General features: G+C 42.2%; 1 protein-coding gene across 4 annotated transcripts in view; it reads left to right on the top strand.

Moving 5' to 3' along the window:
* The window catches only part of snx29 (sorting nexin 29), a 572982-nt gene that overhangs the window by 59077 nt on the left and 499548 nt on the right, over nucleotides 1-14357 (top strand). For all 4 annotated transcript variants that reach the window (XM_059979337.1, XM_059979336.1, XM_059979338.1 and 1 more), the window contains one exon: nucleotides 2411-2481. In XM_059979337.1, coding sequence (XP_059835320.1) covers nucleotides 2411-2481 — 71 coding nt within the window. The remainder of the gene's footprint in view (nucleotides 1-2410; nucleotides 2482-14357) is intronic.

Raw genomic sequence — 14357 nt, 5'->3', positions numbered from 1 at the left:
TCCATGACTGACAAAGTCTTTAAGGATTGGGATGAACTAGGTATTAAGTGTTTTTGGGACCTGTTTATCTCAGGATCTCTTGCTTCATTTACCAATTGTCAACTAAATTTGCACTCCCAAAAACCCATTTTTACAGAGACCTTCAAATTAGAGATTTCTTACGTTTCCAATTAACTACTTTTCCTATAGGTCCTGATTAAAAATTTACTGGATGATCTTTTAAATTTAAAACCTTTTGTTAATTGTTCTATTACCAGTATCTATAACTTGTTGATTGATTCTAGACAAGACTTTTTAGATAAAATAAAAAAAACTTGGGAGGATGGCCTAAATTGTCAGATTTCTGATGATAGATGGAATAAAATACTTAAACGGGTTAATAAATCATCTTTCTGTGCTCTTCATTTTCTTCTACAATTTAAAGTGGTTCATAGAGCTTACATTTCTAAACAGAAGTTTTCCAGTTTTTATCCGAATGTTTCTCCACTTTGTAAAAAATGCAACTCTGCTGATGCCTCTTTACTTCATATGTTTTGGTTTTGCCCTAAAATTGAAAAGTTTTGGCGGGAAGTATTCCATACCTTCTCACAACTTTTTAGGGTCCAATTTGACCCAAAGAATTAATGGAAGCTAATTTGAGGATTAGTGTTCTTGCTTCAATAAACAATACAATAAACAATTAATTGGACACTTATGGACATATTCATTTGTTGCTTATAGAGGTTTCTCTATTTTAACCAGAGTATCCTTGCATCTAAATTAATGTAGAATGCACTTGTCAATGTGCTTTATTTTTCTTTTCTTTAGTCTGTAGTTATGTAATTTACTTTTGTTATCTTTGGCAGTCACTCAGGATTGAGTGACTTGTTTCCACTCCGGATTTGTGGGTTCAGGTGGCTGATGAGGCCATATTCAGAACTGTAGACTCTTGTACAGGAGGGGCAGGGCATGCCTAATGGAGCAGGGCAGTTTCAGATGATGCACACCACCTTCTCTTGGCCTTCTATGAATTTTCCTGACATTGTTGATGTCATTTTGGATGCTTCTCCATTTTGAGCAGTCATGGACTGAAGAATTCTCTGAAGACTGTGGGAATTTTTGCTTCTGTTCAAGGACTCTGAGAAAATCATTGAATCTCTTTCTATGTCAGAGTTCAGAATATTGAGTTTTAAGAGTCTGGTGTCAAGTATTAACAGTATGGCAGAATTCTTGCGGATATGATGTCTTTGATCTATTATTTTGTACCTATTAAAGAAGTTCCTTTGAAAGATTAACTGCCATCTGGTATCTGTTCATTGTGAATGGGTTATTCCAATTTTCTATAGATTCCCTGCCTATTACATTGATCAAACTAGTTTGATTGTGTTTTACTGTTTCTCATCCCATCCCATACTGTTCTTATCATATTCTAGCTCTTAACTCTTAGGCAAAGATCAACCTGCAGGTTGAAAGTATCTTCTACAACTTGAAATGCAACACAGCAGCTGATGTATTTTTGTAAGGTATTTTGAATATTGCACTTTGGTAATTAGGGATTTAGATAAGCAGATCTATCCGAGGCCCAACTCATTGATGTAATGATGAAGGAGGCAGACCAATGGGTCTACTTCATTTGGAGTTTGTGGAGATTTGCTGTTTCACAAAGACCCCTGCAAATTTCTACAGGTGTACAGTGGAGAACAATTTGGTTGCAGCACAACCAGCACAAATTGGCTTGTAGACTCAGCCAATAAAACCACATGTGCAGCCCTCCATGTCATCAAGGAAATGTTCAAGATGCATTGCTTCAAGAAAGTGACATCTATCTTTAAAAATCTTCACCATCTGGGACATGCACTGTTTGTGCTTCAAGCATCAAGAAGAGGTACAGGAGCTTGAAGAACCACACTCAATGTTTTAAGGACACCTTGGCCGTCAGATTTCTGAGCAGTCCGTGAATACTATCTCAATGTTCATGTTTTGCACTGTTTGTTTATTTTTGTAACTTAAAATTATTTTTCATGTCTTGCACTGTACTGCTGCCACAAAACATCAAATTTTACAACATATTTCAGTGATTTTCATTCTGATAACCTCTAATTATCTATTTCCAGGATATTCACTATCTTGCACATCTAAAATATCAATTGGATGGAATAAGGCAATAAAGCATGATCATTTTAGCTGCACGAAGAATTTTATCTGTGTTTCAAAAAATAGTTGCCATTTTGTAGTTGATGTAAAGTCATAAATATTGTATTAATTAAAGGAGATTTTTCACTTGTTATTGAAATACTAAGTAATCATGAGAGTCAATTCTTCAAATAGTCTTGAAAAGTGATTGGTTTGTTATTGTCAAAATTTACTCTTGCTGACCATGTCTGATGAACATAAATTACTCCTGTTTTCAACTGTGTGATTTGCTTTTTAGCGTCTTCTATGAAGATTGGTCATTTATGAGGGATGAAGAGCGTGCAAGCATGCTTCCAACCATGGCAGCAGGTGAGGTTGCAGAATTACTATTTCAATAGCAGATTTCACTTTTCACAGTTATGCTTGAAATGTTAGTGTCATGATATGCAGGAAAATAACAATTATATTCTGATTTTGTATTGGTTCCCTAAAAGTCTTTCTCTGCAAATACTAACAGGCCCTTTGTAGATTTTTTACACAAATTTTTAAAACCTGATAAAGGTTTATTGCAATGATTATTCACAGGGGCATTTACTTCATGCAGCTTTTATTCACTTCCCATCATACCTATTATAAATATTTGAAAACTAATCAGTTTACCTCTCAGTCTATAATCATGACCCATCAATCCTATTTAAAAGTATCCAGGACTAGGTGTCGAAGTTAGTTAGATAGAACTGTGCTCCAGTTCCCAAGAGGTCCATTTGTAGAGCATAGTGTTTATATGTGTCAAAGTGGAAAAAATTAGTGTGGTTTCAGAAAAAATTGTTGATATAAAACTTCCTGTCTTAGGACATGGAACAATGCCAGAGGTACTTGAGTAAACTGAACTCTGTTTCAATATATGATATTAAAGGATTTATTTTAAAGGGTTTATTCTCTCGTTTTGCAATTTGACCTAATTTTTAGTTAAAACCAAGACCATTGCACGTGTGATGTAGAAGTAAATGTTTTCACAGAATTCCATGAGACGTGAGCGTGTTGTAACTCTCTCTACAGTATTTGTTACAGACAGACAGGCAGACATAGTTTATTGATCCCGAGGGAAATTGGGTTTAGTCACAGTTACACCAACCAAGAATAGTGTAGAAAGATAGCAATATAAAACCATAAATAATTAAATAATAATATGTAAATTATTCCAAGTGGAAATAAGTCCAGGACCAGCCTATTGGCTCAGGGTGTCTGACGCTCTGAGGGAGGAGTTGTAAAGTTTGATGGCCACAGGCAGAAATGACTTCTAATGACGCTGTGTTGCATCTCGGTAGAATGGGTCTCTGGCTAAATGTACTCCTGTGCCTAACCAGTATATTATGGAGTGGATGGGAGACATTGTCCAAGATAGCATGCAGCTTGGACAGCATCCTCTTTCCAGACACCAGCGTCAGAGTCCAGTTCCACCCCCACAACATCACTGGCCTTACGAATGAGTTTGTTGATTCCGTTGGTGTCTGCTACCCTCATCCTGCTGCCCTAGCACACAACAGCAAACATGATAGCACTGGCCACCACAGACTCATTGAACATCCGGCAGATGTTAAAGGACCTCAGTCTCCTCAGGAAGTAGAGACGGCTCTGACCCTTCTTGTAGACAGCCTCCGTGTTCTTTGACCAGTCCAGTTTATTGTCAATTCGTATCCCGAGGTATTTGTAATCCTCTACCATGTCCACACTGACCCCTTGGATGGAAACAGGGGTCACCGGTGCCTTAGCCCTCCTCAGGTCCACCACCAGCTCCTTAGTCTTTTTCACATTAAGCTGCAGATGATTCTGCTCACACCATGTGACAAAGTTTCCCACTGTCGCTCTGTACTCAGCCTCATCTGCCTTGCTGATGCATCCAACTATGGCAGAGTCATCAGAAAACTTCTGAAGATGGCAAGACTCTGTGTTGTAGTTGAAGTCTGAGGTGTAGATGGTAAAGAGAAAGGGAGACAGGACAGTCCCCTGTGGAGCCCCAGTGCTGCTGACCACTCTGTCTGACACACAGTGTTGCAAGCGCACGTACTGTGGTCTGCCAGTCAGGTAATCAATAATCCATGACACCAGGGAAGCATCCACCTGCATCACTGTCAGCTTCTCACCCAGCAAAGCAGGGAAGATGGTGTTGAACGCACTAGAGAAGTCAAAAAACATGACCCTCACAGTGCTCGCCGGCTTGTCCAGGTGGGCGTAGACACGATTCAGCGGGTAGGCGATGGCATCCTCAACTCCCAGTCAGGGCTGGTAGGCGAACTGGAGGGGGTCGGTGTGGCCCAACCAGAAGCCGGAGCTGCTCTAGAACAAGTCTCTCCAGGGTCTTCGTGATGTGGGAGGTCAATGCCACTGGTCTGTGGTCGTTGGGGCCCCTGGGGTGCGGTGTCTTCGGTACAGGGACGAGGCAGGACGTCTTCCAGAGTACAGGAACCCTCAGGCTCAAGTTGAAGACATGGTGTAGTACTCCACATAGCTGGGGGACACAGGCTTTGAGCACCTTGGGGCTGACACCATCCGGGTCTGCAGCCTTGCTTGGGTGGAGACGTTTCAGGGGTCTTCTTAGCTGCGAAGCCCACCGTGGTGGTTTCAGGTGGGGGAGGGGTGTAGTCATGAGAGAGGGTGGGGGGTTGTGAGGAAGGGTAGGAGGGGAGAGTGGAGTATGTGTTGGTTGGGGGCTGACAACAGATGAATTGTGGGGGATGGGCAGGGGCCACAGTGTCAAATCTTTTGAAGAACAGGTTAAGTTCGTTGGCCCTGTCCACACTGCCTTCAGCTCCTCTGTTGCTATTTTGCCGGAACCCATTGATGGTCCTCATCCCACTCCAGACCCCTCTCATGTTATTCTGCTGGAGTTTCCACTCAAGCTTCCTCCTATACCTGTCTTTAGCCTCCCTGATCTTGGCTTTCAGGTCCCTCTGTATTGTCCTCAGCTCCTCCATATTTCCATCTCTAAGTGCCCTCTTTTTAGCATTCAGGATGTCCTTAATGACCTTTGTTACCCATGGCTTGTTATTTGAATAATGAAGGACAGTTCTTGACGGAACATTGCAGTCCACACAGATGTTGATGTAACCAGTGATGCACTCTGTGAGCCAATCAATGTCCTGTTCATGTGGCTCACAGAGTGCCTGTCAGTCTGTCGCCTCAAAACAACCCTGGAGTGCCTCATAAGCCTCCCCGACCATTTCCTCATTGTCCTCGAGGTTGCGGGTTTACTCTTCACCAGAGGCATGTAGCAGGGTTTGAGATGCACCAGGTTGTGATCTGACCTTCCCAGTGAGGGGAGGGGAGAGGAGCTGTATGCATCCTTAATGTTAGCATACATCAAGTCCAGGGTCCTCTCCCCTCTGGTTGTACAGCTCACATACTGCGTGAAGTTGGGCATTGTTCTAGCCACGGTAACATGGTTGAAGTCACCGGAGATGGTAATGAGGGCAGTTGGATGCTGGGTTTGTAGTCTGGCTATGACGGTGTGAATGATGTTACATGCCGATGTCGGGTTGGCAGAGGGAGAGACATACACAACAACCACGATTGCATGTGAGATTTCCCTTGGCAAATAATATGGCCGGAGTCCAACAGCAAAAAGTTCAATATCCAGGCTACAAACACATTCCTTGATCGTAATATGACCAGGATTGCACCATCTGTTGTTAACTAGAACAGCAAGCCCCACTCCTTTACGCTTACTGCTCTCAGTGCAATTCCAATCGGCATGAACGGTCTGGAAGCCCTCTATGGAAATGTTTTGGTCGGGTATGTCCTCGTGCAGCCACATTTCAGTAAAACACATAGCACTGCTCTCCCAAAAAGTCCTATATGTATTATAGGTCTAATTCTAAAATTTTGCACTTAATTTTATTAAATTAGAGCAAAAGTGCCTTAGCCTAATTTCTGCTTTATTCTGCATGTAAGTAGGGTAACTATTAAACTATTAAAGTTAGCTTTAATAATCTTTCATTGGTGGAGCTAAAATTTTTATGAAGGGAGGTGAGCACTGAAAATGTGAGTTTTTTATCTGAGGATTTGTTGAGAATTTATCAAAAGTTCAAAGTAAATTTATTATCAAAGTGCATATTTGTCACATATACAGCCCTGACATTCACTTTCTTGGGAACATACTCAATAAATCCAATATAATAGATGGATCCAACAGGTGGACAGACAGTGTGCAAAAGACAACAAACTATGCAAGTACAAAAAAGGAAGAAATAATAAATAAATAAATAAATAAATAACCAATAAATATCGAGAACATGAGACGAAGAGCCCTTGAAAGTGTGTCCATTGGTTGTGGGACCAGTTAAATGATGGGGCACATGAAGTTGCCTAGGTTTTACAAAAAATAATATTTTACTCTTTGGCATAGTTTTTCCATTAAATTGGCATCTTGTAATATCTTGTAATTGGCATGAGTATGACTGGACTTGGATGAAATGCTTCACCTGTGCTATCGCACCAGATATTTCAGCTGTACTAAAGATCACTAATTTAAATATGATTTGTTTAAGAAAAAGGTGCACTGAAATTATTTAAAAAAAAATGTTCCAGTGCTCAACAATGTTACTGTTAGTTTCCATTTCATTCCATGTCAGTCTGTTTGTGGAATAGTTTGATAGAGCCCTAATTTACAAACTTGGTCATGATGTTTGGAAACCAAAACTAATCCTGCATCAACTGAAGAGATTATACACATTTGGAAGTTAATTTTATATTCATTTAATTTCTTTTGGATTCTGGTGTACCAATGTTAGATTCACAGCATTTATCTTCTTCAGCCCGTCGAATGATTGCATTTCTAACTCTGATGGCTAGAAGATCTATATTGTTGAATTGGAAAGAAATTGATCCTCCCACTGTATTTAATTGGTTCTCTCAAACTATGTTATGTTTAAATTTAGAAAAAATAGAAGTGGTACTTTTGAGACTTCTATTAAATTTGAAAAGTTATGGAGACCATTTATTCAACATTTTCATATGATGTAATATGACCCTGTGCCAAGTACATTTGATTTCCCAGCTTTTAGCTTATGTATTTTGAGAGGACCGGAAGTGACGGCATTGATGAATACTTATTTTTGTGAGATATTATAAACAGCCCACTTTTTTTTTCCTTCTCTTTTGTTTGTTTTTTTTCTTTTATATTACTTATTAGTTATAGTTATTAGATTAGATTGGTTAGTTTTGCATTATATAATTTTTTTTTGTTTTTTTTCTTTCTTTTTTCTGTTTTTTTATATTATACATTATGAAATATTTAGATTTACTATGTTCATACATATATCTTATGGCTTATGCCTTGGTAAACTCATTTATATTGTAACTATTATGTATGTTTTTTTTTCATATGTAATGGAATGTGTATGTTGGTAATTTCTTTATCAATATATCATCTGTATTCTGTCCATATTACTAATATTAATAAAAAGATTTAGAAAGGAAAAGGATTCTGGTAGCTTTAAGGAATCACTAAAACTTCCTCATTCCACGAGAGTTTTTCACACTTACTGTATGATAATGTCAAAAGATAACATAAACTCAAGCTCGAGGAAATCTGCAGATGCTGAAAATTCAAACACCAACAACACACAAAATGCTGGTGGAACACAGCAGGCCAGGCAGTATCTATAGGGAGAAGCACTGTCGACGTTTCGGGTCGAGACCCTTCGTCAGGACTAACTGAAAGGAAAGATAGGAAGAGATTTGAAAGTAGTGGGGGGAAGGGGAAATGCGAAATGATAGGAGAAGACTGAAGGGGGTGGGATGAAGCTAAGAGCTGGAAAGGTGATTGGCAAAAGTGATACAGAGAAGGGAAAGGGTCTTGGGACGGGAGGCCTCGGGAGAAAGAAAGGGGGGGGGGGGAGCACCAGAGGGAGATGGAGAAGAGGCAGACAACTAAATATGTCAGGGATGGGGTAAGGAGGGGCATTAATGGAAGTTAGAGAAGTCAATGTTCATGCCATCAGGTTGGAGGCTACCCAGCTGGTATATAAGGTGTTGTTCCTCCAACCTGAGTTTGGATTCATCTTGACAGTAGAGGAGGCCATGGATAGACATATCAGAATGGGAGTGGGACGTGGAATTAAAATGTGTTGCCACTGGGAGATCCTGCTTTTTCTGGAGGACCGAGCGTAGGTGTTCAGTGAAACAGTCTCCCAGCTCTGAGGGCGACACTCTCCGCCATGAGAAGGTACCTGGCGTCCCTATCACAATTACCTCCACGCGTCCAGGACACCTTTTTCTCCGTTTGCAATGGACCTGTCTGTTATTTCATCCTCCGTCGGATCCATGCGTGCAATCGCCGTTTCTTTGACTTTATCACGTCCTGCAAGGATCGCAAGATCTTCCATCTGCAGACCCCAGAGCATGGTCTTCGTATCGTGTCCCCGGCCCCGGTAGTCAATCTCGGCTGCCCCAGCGACCCAGGGCATATTCAAAACCTGGACTCCAGCGCCATCACCGCGTGTTCCAACGACCGTGGACAGCTTCAAAGCGATTGCACAACCACCGACTGCAACTCCAGCCTTGAACTCCAGGCCGGGTCTTCACATACTGCGATTGTGACTCCCATCTCCCCTTTCCCCACCACCACTCTGCAATCCCCTCTCCCTCAGATCCCATCGTCAGCTCCTGGGCCCTCAGAGACTCCATCTTCCTCTCACCCCAACACTCCCCTCTTCACCGACACCACCAGCCTCCCTCCCCCCTCTGATCCCATCTCTCATCCGTGCCAGGTCTTTACCATTCCCTCCGACCTTCAACTCTCTGAGGCAGAGCGTTCTGTCCTCGTTAAGGGCCTCACCTTTGTCCCCCTTTGCCCAGACCTCAGCAAGTTCTGCGTACGCCATGACGCTGAACTCTTCTTCCGCCGGCTCCGTCTCCGAGCTTGCTTCTTTGACAAGGGCTCTCCTACCCCTACCGATGACCCCTTCTCCCGTCTTCAACCCTCCTCCTCATCATGGACACCCCGCTCTGGTCTTCTGCCTGCTCTGGATCTCTTTATTGTTAATTGCTGACGGGACATCAACTGTCTTGACTTCACCACACCCTGTTCCAATTCCAACCTCACTCCTTCTGAACGCTCTGCTCTCCGCTCCCTCCGCACCAATCCCAACCTCACTATAAAACCTGCTGATGAGGGGGGAGCTGTTGTTGTCTGGTGTACTGACCTCTACCTGGCCGAGGCACAGCGACAACTCGCTGATACCTCCTCTTATTTACCCCTTGATCATGACCCCACTAAGGAGCACCAGGCCATTGTCTCCTATACCATCACCAACCTTATTAACTCTGGGGATCACCCATTCACTGCCACCAACCTCATAGTTCCCACTGCCTGCACTTCCAGTTTCTACCTCCTACCCAAGATTCACAAACCTGCCTGTCCAGGTAGACCTCTTGTCTCAGCTTGCTCCTGCCCCACTGAACTCATTTCTGCATACCTTGACACTCTTATCCCCCGCCTTGTTCAATCTCTTCCCACCTATGTTCGTGACACTTCTTATGCTTTGAATTTTTTTCAATGATTTTAAGTTCCCTGGCCCTCACTGTCTTATTTTCATCATGGACATCCAGTCCCTATATACCTCCATCCCTCACCGAGATGGTCTCGAAGCTCTTCGCTTTTTTTTTGATTCCAGACCTAACCAATTCCCCTCTACCACCGCTCTCCTCCGTCTGGCGGAATTAGTTCTTACTCTCAATAATTTCTCCTTTGGCTCCTCCCACTTCCTCCAAACCAAGGGTGTAGCCATGTTGGCTTTGTGGAACAGTCCATGTTCCAAGTCTATACCGGTATCCATCCCCCCCTTTTCCTTTGCTACATCGACGACTGCATTGGCGCTGCCTCTTGCACGCATGCTGAGCTCGTCGACTTCATTAACTTTGCCTCCAACTTTCACCCTGCTCTCAAATTTACCTGGTCCATTTCTGACACCTCCCTTCCCTTTCTTGATCTTTCTGTCTCCATCTCTGGAGACGGCCTATCTACTGATATCTACTATAAGCCTACAGACTCTCACAGCTACCTGGACTATTCCTCTTCCCACCCTGTCTCTTGCAAAAAGCCTATCCCCTTCTCACAATTCCTCCGTCTCCGCCGCATCTGCTGTCAGGATGAGGCTTTTCATTCCAGGACGAAGGAGACGTCTTCCTTTTTTAAACAAAGGTGTTTCCCTTCGTCCACCATCAACTCTGCTCTCAAATGCATCTCTCCCATTTCCCGCACATCTGCCCTCACCCCATCCACACACCACCCCACTCGGGATAGGGTTCCCCTTGTCCTTACCTACTACCCCACCAGCTCCCAGGTCCAACATATCATTCTCCGTAACTTCTGCCACCTCCAATGGGATCCCACTACCAAACACATTTTCCCTCCCCCCCCCCCTTCTGCTTTTCACTGTGATTGCTCCCTACATGATTCCCTTGTCCACTCATCCCCCCCATCCCTTCCCACTGATCTCCCTCCTGGCACTTATCCTTGTAAATGGATCCTGCCCTTACACTTCCTCCCTCACCACCATTCAGGGCCCCAGACAGTCCTTCCAGGTGAGGCGACACTTCACCTGTGAGTTAGCTGGTGTGGCATACTGCGTACGGTGCTCCCGGTGTGGCCTTTTATATATTGGTGAGACCCGACACAGACTGGGAGGCTGTTTTGCTGAACACCTACGCTCGGTCTGCCAGAAAAAGCAGGATCTCCCAGTGGCCACACATTTAAATTCCACGTCCCATTCCCATTCTGATATGTCTATCCATGGCCTCCTCTATTGTCAAAATGAATCCAAACTCAGGTTGGAGGAACAACACCTTATATACCGGCTGGGTAGCCTCCAACCTGATGGCATGAACATTGACTTCTCTAACTTCCATTAATGCCCCTCCTTCTTACCCCATCCCTGACATATTTAGTTGTTTGCCTGTTCTCTATCTCCCTCTGGTGCTCCCCCCTCCCACTTTCTTTCTCCTGAGGCCTCCCATCCCATGATCCTTTCACTTCTCCAGCTCTGTATCACTTTTGCCAATCACCTTTCCAGCTCTTAGCTTCATCCCACCCCCTCCGGTCTTCTCCTATCATTTCGCATTTCCCCCTCCCCCCACTACTTTCAAATCTCTTACTATCTTTCCTTTTGGTTAGTCCTGACGAAGGGTCTCGACCCGAAATGTCGACAGCGCTTTTCCCTATACATGCTGCCTGGCCTGCTGTGTTCCGTAAACTCAAGCTGATTTGTTGCCTTTAATACCAGGCACCGAACCATATTCTGAGAAGCACCCTTCAATGTTTGATGTTGAAAGTGAAGCCATTTATTGCATTTAGTTGTGGAGAAAGCTGTTAAAATGATGGATTTATTTTTAATAGCACAGAACAGTTATGTGATGGCATGTCATCTAAAAGCTAATATGCTTGGTTATTATTATTTGAAGTTCTGCTACTTTTAATAATTTTTTTCAGTTCAGCAGGGGAATCAGCTGAACGCCTGTGACTATATTGTTTTGAAAGCCACTGGGATGTATTGGCATTGAATAAAATAGGAAGCTCCTATTCTATACTGACTTAAGCTGGTGAGAGTGGATGTGTCACTGGAAGCTTAAAAGCACACACTATTAACATAGAATTCAGACAAGTCGCATATATAATTCATTATGTTAGGGTCTTTGACATGAGCAAGTGGCAGAAATCATGAGGAGGGTGCTGATCAAACATGCTTCTGTTGTATTGGGGTTGAGTGTTTTTTTACTGTTGTGTCTTTGCCAACCACAAAGAATGAACAGACTCTCATGTTGACAATTTTTAGTACAAATTTAAAGTAGCCTTTGTGAACTAGAATTTCCTGTTTTGATTGGATGATTTTGCTGCGCAATACAATGTAAACTAATTTATGATCTTTTTGCAATTTGCAATGTAAACTAGTTGATAATGTTTTTGAAAAGTCAGTGAATTGAGGAACTGGCACAGAAGAGGAGATGAGGCCTAGAGTAGGTCAGCTACAATCATATTAAATGATATGGCAAACTTGAGGGGCTGAGCAATCTATAACAGATTCGATTTTTTTTATTTTTTTGTCTTGTTCGCTCATGGTTTTAATTTTCTGCTAATTCAAGGAGTAGTGTCTGATAAATGAAAAATATTCACTGTTTATTTTCTGAATAATTCAGTTAATTTTCATGCTTATTTTGATTTTCATGATTTATATAATTATCTGCTTTTTATTTTCTAGTTTAGTTTCTGGATGTTATTCTCACGGGCATAGAGAGATGCATCAAGGAAAAAGACCCTTTAGTGACTACCAACTATCAGCCATCCACTTTTATACTAATTTGACCTTAATCCCTTTTTTTCCTCCCTCTCCTCCCAGATTCTATCACTCAGACACACTAGTGCTGATTCACAATGGCCAATTAACCTATTTACACTTTCATAATTAGGAGCATATAAGCAAAACACAGTACCAAGAGGAAATCCTTGTGGTCACAAGGAAAATGTGTAAATTCCACACAGACAGAAGCAAAAGTCAAGGTTGAACTTGGGTTTGCTGGAATTCAGGCAATAGCTCTACCAGTTTTGGGACCATTGTCACGCAGGTGAGAAGCTGCTAGGTGAGAAATTCAGCAGTCTAATGAACAAGGAGGCAATTAAAAAAGAGAGAGGATTCTGACTTGGTTTTGATAACACTTTTAATTGTAACCCAGTGAGAGAGAGAATGGCGCCAGCTGAGACATGAGCTGGGAAGTCACCATGGTAACAGCTCAGAGCGGTTGAGCTAACGGATGGTTGGAATTACAGATGGAATATAAAAAGTTGAGGCGTTGGTCTGATAACGGCAGAGGAGACACAGCACGGGAGAATTGCGGAAGCTACCAGAGAAACCACTGGTGAAGTTTAAGACCACCACGAGGATGGAGGCCACGGACTGATTAATTTCGACCCGTGATTACTATTGGAGTATAAAAGTTGCATTGTTTGCTGTGTAATCAAAACTATGTAGTCAGCTTTGAGCTTGCTATTTGCTATGCATATATCCAATTTAGTAGGAGAATGAAATCTTAAGAATGTAGAAGATAATGGGTTGTTAATAAGAGGCTAGCTAAGAGAGGTAGATTATAATGGTGTGTTAATGAAAGGTAGTTAAGAGATGTAGATTAGAACATGATTAAGTCAATGGGTAGAAACAATAGTGGCGGATGTACTTGTGATATGCAACTGTAGACCTATTGGATATGCTAATGCAACTAAACCAGGGATTGCTATAAAAAATGCTATGTACAAGGATCGGTGGGCAATCAGCGACTAGCTCAATGACTGTCTCAGCTTTGATTTGCAAATTAAAGTTTAATACTTCTTGAAGCATCTTCTGCGTCTCCTGGTCATTTGCGGGGCACGAGAAACCACGACGTTGCCAGTGTGGGTAAGAGCTTGCCTGTGGGGGTCTGCTGGTGGTGAACCTGTGCCGTGGGTTAGTAGACTGTTCCCTAGAAGGGGCTCTGTCCGTCTGTGTGGGGTTCACACGAAGTGACTCTAAAGACTTTGGAAGCAGGAACAACTAAAGTTGCCAACTTAAACAACAACTCAATTAACTCTCTCTCTCCATCAATTCGACTCGACGCAACACAAAGTGAACTGAACTGCTTAAACTTACCTGACACCGTAAGACTGATATCTACCTCCAGGACTATTATTTTTGTATCCACACACACATTTATGGAGGGGGAGGGGAGAGGGAAGAGGGGAGAGATTTATAACCTGCATGGTATTATCCGGTTCTAATGATATTAATTAGTAGTAGTAATAAATATAGTCTTAATTTATAGTAAACCAAACTCCAGGTGTGTTCCATTTCTGCTGGTCCTTTTCAACTTGTCACGGGATTTGTGACAAAATGTCATTTGAAATGCAGACTACATGAAATAAAATACCTTCCAATTAATGATGTATCATCATGAGGTTATCTTTCATGGAAATCTCATATCTAGAATATGCCACCCACTCTTCATGGTCAGAACAAGTGCAGAGGAAGGTTCTTATTTTTCTACTTGAATTATGTTCAAAAGGTTGCTAATGTTGCTTTGCAAAAATTTCAATGTGCACCCTCTTTCAGACTGAAAAGATACTTACTTAGGGGAATATAGATGGGTATAGTTTTATGCTATTAGATTGGCCTGTTGCTGGTACTTGCATTTCAAGAAAAAAATGTTAATAATATTTTAAA

Source organism: Hypanus sabinus, chromosome 9, assembly GCF_030144855.1.
Source record: "Hypanus sabinus isolate sHypSab1 chromosome 9, sHypSab1.hap1, whole genome shotgun sequence".
In the NCBI taxonomy this organism is placed as follows: Eukaryota; Metazoa; Chordata; class Chondrichthyes; order Myliobatiformes; family Dasyatidae; genus Hypanus; species Hypanus sabinus.
The sequence above is the reverse complement of the archived record's forward strand: the minus strand, read 5'-3'. Positions and strand labels throughout refer to the sequence as shown.